The sequence below is a fragment of the Mus pahari genome, chromosome 3 (assembly GCF_900095145.1).
Source record: "Mus pahari chromosome 3, PAHARI_EIJ_v1.1, whole genome shotgun sequence".
NCBI lineage: Eukaryota > Metazoa > Chordata > Mammalia > Rodentia > Muridae > Mus > Mus pahari.
Window position 1 is genome coordinate 100524122 of NC_034592.1, and position 10242 is coordinate 100534363.

At 47.7% G+C, this 10242-nt stretch overlaps 1 protein-coding gene across 1 annotated transcript in view; it reads left to right on the top strand.

Moving 5' to 3' along the window:
• Positions 1–6421: 6421 nt before the first annotated feature.
• The window catches only part of Spred1 (sprouty related EVH1 domain containing 1), a 68420-nt gene continuing 64599 nt past the window's right edge, over positions 6422–10242 (top strand). The window contains exon 1 of the mRNA XM_021192952.2: positions 6422–7107. Coding sequence (XP_021048611.1) covers positions 7076–7107 — 32 coding nt within the window. The 5' untranslated portion in view covers positions 6422–7075. The remainder of the gene's footprint in view (positions 7108–10242) is intronic.

Sequence of the window (10242 nt, forward strand, 5' to 3'; positions counted from 1 at the left end):
AGGGAGAGAGAGAAGGAGGGAGAGAAGGAAAAGGAAGACAATGGGGAGGAAGGTGAGAAGGGAAAGGGAGAGAGGAGGAGTCAGGGAGTGGAGGAAGAAGGAGGGGGAGAACAGGGAGGAAAAAAGAATGAGGAAGGGAGGGTGACAGAGAGAAGAAGAAGAGGGAGAGAGAAACATTATACAGAGCATATGGCACCATGAAAATAGAGCCAAAGTGTGAACATTGATGCCTAGCAGCTATGAAGGAGCAATGCTAAGGTAAGGAGGGGGGGGGTGTTTCAGAAACAGAAGGGAACTAGTCCTTTAAGTACGAAGAGAACCTCACATGTTGGCATGGCTCTCTCTTCTTGGGCTTGCCAAGTGTACAAATATCTGCTGAGAGGGAAGAGTAACCTATACAAAGGTTAATTATTACTCACTAAAAGGAAAGTCAATGCTATAAAATGACAATCTGAGCACTACCTAGAGTCTTTTCTTACTCCTGTTAATAAGGTTTGTATTGTATGCACAAAGTCTTAGACATCTCTTGTGATGCATATTTGACCCTTCATGTCTGCTGTAAGGGAGCACAACCCTTATGGAATGGGAAAGCAGTGTGTGTGTGTGTGTGTGTGTGTGTGTGTGTGTGTGTGAAATGCTGAACCACTATATATCCAAGTGCGAGAAACTTGTGGATCCAGCCCAGAGTCAGGCTACACAGCTTCACCTTTATGTGTAGATAAGACCTTGGCACAATCTTCTACCTCAAAAGCTCTGTTATCAAAAACCGCTGCTAAAAAGAACACCAAAAATATGGAAAGTAGCCTGTTTCCTCGGGAAACCGATGTACATTCATAAAAAGATAACTGCCAAAAGGTCATTAGTACATTAATAATGTATAAATAGTAAAGGCTGAAAGGAGAGACACTCAGAAGACATCTTCATAGGAAAGATGGTTACTATGGAGTGCAGTGCGGGGAGACTGTTAGGGGCAGAGCATAGGGTACCATTTACTATTCTTGCCAATTTCATCAGTTGCATCTCATACTGCTGTGAGAAAATATACCAAAAGAAATGATTTAAGAAAGCAAAGCTTATAGTATCAGGTTATGCCAATTGTGCTGGGGAAGACATAGAGGCAGGTATTTGAAGCAATGAGTCCCATGCCATCTACGAGCAAGAGGCAGAAACCGATGGGCGTGGTCCTCAGTGTGCTTCCTCTTTTGTTCAGTCCAGGACACCAGCCTATGAGATGGTGCTGCCCACAGGGAAAGTGGGTCTTTCCACCTCAGTTAACTAAGTAGAAAACCCCTTAATGCCCTGTCTCTTAGGTGATTCTAGATCCTGTCAAGTTGGCAAGCAATGTATCAACCAAACGTGAACTATTTTACCTGCCTGAAACTTAGACTCCACCTATGACTTAGCTTTTCTGAAATTATCCCATCCTGGTCTTACTTGACAGTTGTGGCTTTGTTCTTCTCTTGTTGGCCCTTGGCACTACTCATAATTATTCCAGCTTCCTTTTTATTGCTATGACAAAACCTAAAGCCGTCTAGGGAGAGAAAAGGATTCATTTGACTTCCAGGTTACAGCAATGATCCCAGTGGTTCTCAGCCTTCCTAACACTGAGACCCTTTAATACATATAGCTCCCCAGCCATAAAATTATTTTGTTGCTACTTCCTAACTGTAATGTTGTTGTTGTAACAATATCTGATAACTGCAGTTTTGTTACCGTTATGTAAGTACCTTACCTTCAGGTTGAGAACCACTGCACTACCTTGTAACTCGTTGGGCAACTTTAAGAAACTGAGGACAATGTACAGAGAGCTTGCCAACTGTGGGAACCAACAATTGTGGCCAGCCTTCTTCCTCAGCCCCACCCTCAGAGAAAAACAGCCAAGCAAACACAAATGTCCCCTCCCTTGGAGAGCCAGAACCTAGCCTTAGAACCCTTGACTAGCAACAGCCAGAGCTGGAGCTTAGGCTGTGACCGTGAGGTCTGCAGCTTCTCACATCCAGGAGAGGCTGGTTTTGGGGTTTTGGTTTGTTTGGTTTTGGTGCTGGCTAGAGCGGTGGCTTTAGTTACGAGTGTATTAGGAGACAGGGTAACAAGGTGCTTGCAAAGAAAGCAGAAGGCTGTGAAGGACTGAAACGGTGTACTTCTGGAAAAGGCGAGTCATTGGGCATACTACAGCCATGATGACCAGAGCCTCGAGCTGAGCGCCTCGCAACTCACAGGACTTGGGGGAGAGTCTGAGGCAGGGCGCTTGCTTAGTTCACACAAGATTTTGGGTTTGATCCTCAGTGCTTTGGAAAAGAAGTACAAAAAGAGGCACCCACAGAAGATGAGTGGGGAAAGACCTTTCTAGTAGAACATTTCAATATAAAATAGTTAAGGAGATAGACTTACTGTCTTAGTTAGGGTTTTACAACTGTGAGCAGACACCATGACCAAGGCAAGTCTTAAAAAGGACAACATTTAATTGGGTTTGGCTTACAAGTTCAGAGGTTCAGTTCATCATCATCAGCGTGGGAGAAGGATAGCACCTAGGCAGGCATGGTGCAGGCAGAGCTGAGAGTTCCACATCTTCATCTGAAGGTGGCCAGTGGAAGACTGACTTGCAGGCAGCTAAAGTGAGGGTCTTAAGCCCACTCCTACAGTGACACATCTCCAACAAGGCCATACCTCCTAATAGTGCCACTCCCTGGGCCAAGCATATACAAACCATCACACTTACCTATAGCCAATCTTGAGATCTCAATCTCTTCGGTCGTTTATTTTGAAGTAACTGGCAGGGGCAGTTCAAATCAGGGGGAGGCTCTGCAGGCCCTTTAGCCTAGTCTTCAAAGGTAGTCCCATGGGGCAAGTCTGTGGACCTGCAGGCAGAATCTTAAGACAGATGGACTGGGTAACGTAGTTGGTTGGTGTCCATTTTGGAGACTACTGCTTGAGATAAAGCCACATGATAACAGACTGCAAATGCTACCAGGTAGATGAAGATGTCGCTAGGCTCTGCCATCAGACTTCCACTGATCAAAGAGTTCTACCAGCTCACCCACTTCTCCCACCGAGACGAAGAGCTGGTTCCGAGGCTAGTGGGACCTTCTCTCGGGCCCACACAGTATCAAACTCTGCATGGAGTCATCCAATGTCCTGGAGCTTGGACTCCTGGCTGATGCTTAAAGAGTTTGCAGCAGCAGAAGTCTTCTTGCCCTACGCCACTGGGACATATCTTTTATAATTTTATACTTCAAGACCCAGGCACTGAGCATCCTTGTAAGATCACTTCTGTTCCACAGTTAAACAATATTTTAATGTATAATATATATTAAACTGGTTCTGTAAGCCAGGCAGTCCTTGAACTTGCAATCCTCTGACCTCAGCCTCTACATTTGCTGGAATCATAGAGGTGTGTCAGTCAGGCCTAGAATGATTGAAACTTGAGTGGGCAATATATAATATTAAAGGTAAGTAAGATCGTCAATTACTGGTAAGTGGTGGGAACTACAAGGTCCTCTTAAAATGGACACAGAAGGATCTTAACTAAAGAGTTGGTAGCTTGACCACCACCTATGTCTTGTCCATAGGGCACAGAATTAATAGGGGCATTCATTTAGGCTGTTGACCAATCTCTCTCTCTCTCTCTCTCTCTCTCTCTCTCTCTCTCTCTCTCTCTCTCTCTCTCTCTCTCTCTCTCTCTCTCTGTGTGTGTGTGTGTGTGTATGTGTGTGTACACAGCACATTACTTGGTGCAGGATAAAGACAGTTTGCTCATCTTACTCAAAAGTCAGTTCTGATGATTTCTGGGTTGCACAGGAGCCTCAGACAGCTGTGTCTCCTCAAAAGAGAAAGCTGCCTTTGCAAATGGCTAACTTTGTCCTTAATCATAACTCTGATGGTTATCACTGTTGATGGCTTACCACGGGCCAGGCCATGTGTCTACTGGCGTGCACAGGAAGCGACAGATGGCTATTTGTTGAATGACTGAACAATGCCGAGTGCTTTTCAATTAACCTTCACATGCCATCACTTTGACATGGGTTTTACAACCTCTGTTTTACAAAATGACAGTGAGAACTGGACATACTACCACCTCAGAATTTGTTCTAAGTGCTTTATGTGTGTTGCTAGCCCATTAACCCATATAAAAGCTCTGTGAGCTGGGCGGTGGTGGCACACCCCTTTAATCCCAGCACTTGGGAGGCAGAGGCAGGTGGATTTCTGAGTTCGAGGCCAGCCTGGTCTACAAAGCCCAGGGCAGCCAGGGCTATACAGAGAAACCCTGTCTCAAAAAACCAAACCAAACAAACAAACAAAAAAACAACAAAAAAACCCTCTATGAAATACATACTATTAGCCACATAAACTGGAGAGAATGTAAGTGAGTTACTTAAGAAGAGACTATGGGTGATCAAGCTCTCCCCTCCCACCTCAGTACTGGGGATTTAGCCCAGGGTCTCATGTCTACCTCCCCCCAACCCCAGGCCTTCCACTACAAGGCTAGAACTTTGGCCCCTTTTTCATTTTATTTTGAGACAGGGTTTTGCTAAATTAAGGAGACTAGCCTTGAGCTGGTTCTGTAACCCAGGCAGACAGACCTTGAACTTGGAATCCTCCTACCCCAGCCTCCACATTAGCTGCCAGTCTGGCCGGGATTTAAACCTGAGTGGGCAAAGCCAGTTAGTGCTTGGAGAACAGACCAACACTCTGGGGTTCAGGTTCTTCACATCATAAGATCAAGTTCAAAATGGTAGGGCTTAAGATCTCTTCCCAAACTCCACTCACTCACTCCTCTGTCCCATCCCCACCTGTTCCTAAGATGAACCATCCTGCAGAGATGGCTGGAAGAGTTATATAAAGAAACCTCAGTGATCCACGGTATAGGTTTTCGGTGCACGGCTGGCTGGGTTAGAGCCTTTATTCCTTCCTCAAACACACATTAGGCACTCTTATGTGCACAGTACTGTTAGCACATTAGTGTGTACTCATTCGGAGAGCAGCAATTCTGAGGATTCCTGGAAACCCTTGGCTGAAGAGTGACGGTTTCCTTAGGAGGCCCGCTGGACTTCTTCCCTTGGAATTGTTCTACCTCTCTAGGTGGCTGGAACAGGAAGCTTCCTTCCCTGGAGGTTAAGTAAACTTGAGAACAAAGTGAAAAGCCTATCGCAGAACCGCCTTGGGAGACGCCACAGGAACTTGGGAGCGCTAGGGAGTCAGTCCCCCAGGCCATCTTGTGTATAGGCTGACTTCTTAGAGATGAGATAATAGAATTTATAGAGCTAGGAGTTCCTAGCCCTCCGGTCACAAAGATCCCAGGCTCCAGCCCTCAACCTTAGAAGGTTCTTGTGCAAAAAAGATCTTTTGGGATGATTGCATACATTGTCCTCTGACAATGCAAACGTGACAGCTGCCTATCCAACAACCGTTCCGCCTCCGTTCGCCAAAGTTCGTGCCACACAGGCTTCTCCTGCGCTATAGTTATGCAACCTCGCTCGCAGCGGGAGTTATTTCCTGTGCTGCAGGATGCGCCAGATTCATGTAACCCGCCTACCCGGGGCTTCAATGGAAGCCGTTCTCCATTAACAAGCACTCGGGCTTTCAGAGATGAATGCCCAGCATTGCATGCTGTTTGCGCAGGGAGAATCGCGCTGCGAGGTATTGAAACCAACTCTTTCTACACACACACACACACACACACACACACACACACACACACACACACCACACAACTACCCTTGTGCAAGAAGCAAGGGAACTGCAGCAATGCAACTAGAGGGACAGCAGGAGGAGCTCGCTTTGCAGTCCTGGCCTGTAACCCCCACTAAGAGATGAACTCATGCCAGTTCCATTCTTTGCAAGAAAAACACAACACACGCGCGCGCGTGCACGCGCACCGAGCCGAACGGAGTGGCCTCCCGATCTCTCCCCCGAGCACACGGTGTGCTGTCCGCTCGTCCCGGCAACCCGGATATTCCAGGCCGAGTAACGGAGACTTGCGCGTCGCAACAATGCCAGTCCCGGAGCAGCTCGGCTCACAACTCCCACCCCCCCGCCCCCTTTCCTCGGCGTGCCAAGAGTTTGGAGCGCGCGCGCGCACGCACACGCGCGCGATGCAGTGCAGCGACATATCCCTCCGCCACCCTCCTCTCCCCACTCCCGCTGCCCGATGATTTGGGAAGCGAGGGGAGGAGGGAACTACTTTTCTGAAACTTGTTATGCTGCCCACGATCTGGAGCTGCAGTGATTCGACTGCGGGCCGCGGCTTTTAGGTTCTTTCCCCCCTACCCGCCAGAGGCCCCGCGCCTCCGGCTCGCAGCCGCGCCCCACGTCCGCCCGGCCGCTCCCGCGCGAGCCCCGCCGGCCCAGAAGTCGCGAGGGACTACTTCGCCTGCCTCTCCCGCGGGCGCCCCCGGTTCGAGCGGCGGAAGGAGCGGGCGGCGTGAGCGCTTCCGCCGCCCCCCTCGCGGCTCCCCTCTCGCGGGCGTGAGGAGCGGGCCGCTGAGCAGCGCCGATCTCGGCCCTCCTCGCCGCCGCTCGGCACTGTGCCCTCGGGCTCCGACGCTCGCCTCGCGCCCTGCCTGCGGCCCCTCTGCCCGAGCGCGTCCGAGGCAGCCCCTGAGGGCCGACCAGGCGCGCCGCGCGGGCAGCCGGCGGCCAGGCGGGAGATGGTGCGCGGCACCTCGGCGGGACCGCGCCGCCTCCCGCAGCCAGCGCTCGGCTGCCCCCCGCCGGCTCCCGCCGCCCGCCCGTCGCCGCGCCCCTGAGAGCGGCGCCGCCTCGGCCACCGGCCGCGTCCCCCTCAGCGCCCGCAGTCGCCCGCGCCGTCTCGGCTTCGCACCCGACCTCGGCGCGGCGAACCGCTGGGGTCGCCACGGCCGCGCTTGCTGCCGCCGCCCCCCTGCGGGGGTGGCCGGGCTGCCCGGCTCGCGGGGCGCCGCTCCCGGTGAGGCATCCACCATGGTGAGGCCCCCGAGCCGCTGCCCGCGCGCCCCGCCGGCCGTCGTCGCCCGCTGCCCCTCGGTGCCGCCGCTGCCGCTGCTTCCCCGCCTGCTGTTGCTCCTCCACCTCCTGAGCGGATCACGGTGAGGGAAAGATGAGCGAGGAGACGGCGACTTCTGACAACGAGTAAGCGAGCCCTGGCCTGGTTGAGCCCGGGGGGCAGCCCCCTCCCCCCAGCCCGTCCCGCCCGGGAGGTGATAGATGCCCGATGTGTCGGGACAGCTTTAATGGCAGCACCCCTTTCCATTTGTGCATTTTCGCCTTTCTGCTTGGGGAAGGGTATCGAGTGCTGTGCAGAGGCGGAGTAGCAATCGGACGTCTCCGAGACGGGAGTAATAATGTGGGTAGCTCAAAGTGGAGTAGAAACTACCCTTTGCCTGCCCTTCACTCCGGCGTCAACCTCCCCCCCCCAACCCCCAACACCTTGAACATTCAGCCACCCTGCCTTTACAGCTATTTCGCTCGGAAAGTAATGTGTGGGAGCACCTCCAGCCGCAAACAGCTCTTGAATCCTAATTCGATGACTCAGTGACTCCTAAATACCGATTAAGCCTTCGCCCCCCGCCCCACTTTTTAAACTTATGACCTGTACTATTCTAGTAAAAAGATAGGGTTAGGGAAACATTTTAAGAATTAAATAGGATTAAGGACACCTGGAGTGTGGGCGATGTTGAGCTATTGTGTTTTTTACCTTCGAGAGTATTGAACCCGTCCTCATCAAGAACAGAGTAATTAAAAATTTTTGAATGCTAGTGTTTAGATTCCGTCTGTGATAAAGTACGGTTTACATTGCCGAACGCGTTGGTGACTTCATCAGCGCTTCATCCATAAGTTTTTGCTCATTTGGACTGTCCTTAGGTTTTCCAAACGAATCGCCGTGCCTTTTAAATATTTTGCTTTAATGTAGCAGCCTCTTGAAGGAATAATGGTGCTTATAAGAGTTTTCTGTTGAGAAGAGAGTTAATTTGGGGCCGAATTTTGGTGTCTGCGTTTTTTGTAATTGAGTTCAAGTTTTGTTTGTATTTGGAGGGCTATGAAGAGTTAAATGAAGTCTAGTCCTTAGGATGCATTCCTTTAAATAAAGTGCATTCCTCAAGTCAGATCTTTTCGAGAAGGCTTTAAAGGCCAGTGTCAAAGCCCGTTTACCGTAAAATAGCAGAAAAATGCCGAGCAACGTCCCCCCCCCCCTGAAAAGCACGCTTTGAGGAGCGGGTGTGGAAGGAGGTGGATTGCTGCAGTCAGTGCAGTCTAGAAGCAGAAGTGGCCGCCATGTTCTCTCTTTTTGTGAATCGCCCTCATTTGCATAGCACACTTCATTCATAAAAAAAATAATTAAACATCCATCACCTTGGACAACTTGAAAGGATTTCTTAAGAAAACCACTCGAAGCTTGTTTGTCCTTGTGTAGATTTTTGGGTTCAGGAAGTGAGGAGAATTTGAAGTTTTAGATTAAAATTTGGAACATACGCGCACACACAAACAACTACCCCAGTTCTCAGAATGTTGACACAGTTATGTGGGAAATATCAGTTCGGGGAGGTGCTGGGATCACGTGATCGTCTCCATTCATAAAATACCTGGCTGTCCATTCACAGTGCAGTACACTGTCACTGCCTTCCGCAGACTAGACCTATTTTGAGCGAGATCAAGAAGCCTGTCTCAGTGTTGGGCTGGGAGAAAAACTGCGGAAATGCTGAAGGGAATGACGGGAACTTTTATAAGTATCTTGCACTAAAGCAGCTGGAATAAAAATCTTAAGATCTATTTTAGAGATGAGGAAAGATATCTTACCATTTTAGTAGTTTAGAAAGTAGTATTGCCTTACTATGGCCAAAGAACAAATGATGGGATGTAGATTAAAGCAAATGTAGAATATGTTGTTTCAAAACAAGCCTTTTTTTTTTTTTTTTTTTAGTACTATAGTAAATTGAAAGTGCAAGTAAGTATGAGAGAGATCTCAGAGGATAGAACTGTTGTTGAACTAAAATGAAAAAATATTAATGACGGTTTTAATTCTCAAGATACCGATGCTTTCAAACACTCCTCCCCCCCCCTTGAATGTACTTATGGGCAACTGGGAAATTATTCATCCAGATTTTTAAATTTTTTTTCACAAAGATATACTGCCATATTAATACATTGTCCTGAGGTGCCTTGTAGCTGTTAGTTTGGGTAGTAAAAGGGTGATCTATTTTAGCATGTATTGTCCTCTGAGAGCTTTTTCATAGGGCAAAAGTGGGGGGTGGTGGTGGCGGTGGTTAATTAACTCGAGGAAATGATTATGTTTATCTGCTAATCATTGCTGCCAGAGCTGACACTGTTTACTTGTGCCGTAGCTCAACCACAAAGTGGATTTCTTAGAATGTTCCTTTTAATCTGGTCATTGTATATCTCATCTTTAACATAGGAGGTCAAGTTTTGAAATGAAAATTCATTATTTGTAATCACACATTAGGAAAAAACAAGAGAGATCCAGTAGAGCCTTCACGGGCTTAGGTTCAGTTTAAAATGGCCTTGTCTTAATTTTTTTTCTTTTCTCTCTTTTCTTAAACTATCCTTCATAGGGATTTGATTACAGTAGAAATTATTCTTACCACTTTATTGCTTCGTCATTTTCTTTGTTTCTAGCCTTTTAAAGAAGGTGAATATGATCAACTTCTTGGAAGATCGTGTTAACTTCTAAAAATTGATAGCCCCTATGCTAAAATGTAGTAGGGCCTTTTAGAGGCCTCATTTTGAAAAACCATTATTTGAATTTAGATTTTGTGTGTGTGTGTACATATCTAATCAAGAATTAGTGGAAGATGTATTATATAAAAATGTAAAAGGCATCGTAACAGTAATAAGCCAAATGAGGAAAAAAATGAATGAGGATAGGATGAAGCCTTAGATTGTTTCAAATTCATGTTTAAAATTTTTTAGGCAGGTAAGATGGCTCAACTAGTACAGGCACTTTACACTTTGCGACCTCATGACCTGAGTTTCATTTTGAGGGCTTACATGCTGGACCCTACTCCCACAAGTCGTACTCTGACCTCCATGTGCCGCTACATTCAAAACAATCACACATAAATGCACTAAAACATTTTTTAATTAGGTTTTTCAAAACATAGTAAGTATACTCTAGAAGTAGACTGCTTTATACCACAAATAAAGGAACTAGCAATATAATTTTACTTTTGAGGTTAATACTTTATTTTCTGATGCTCCAAATGTTTCCAGTTAAGATGCACCATATATATATATATATATATATATATA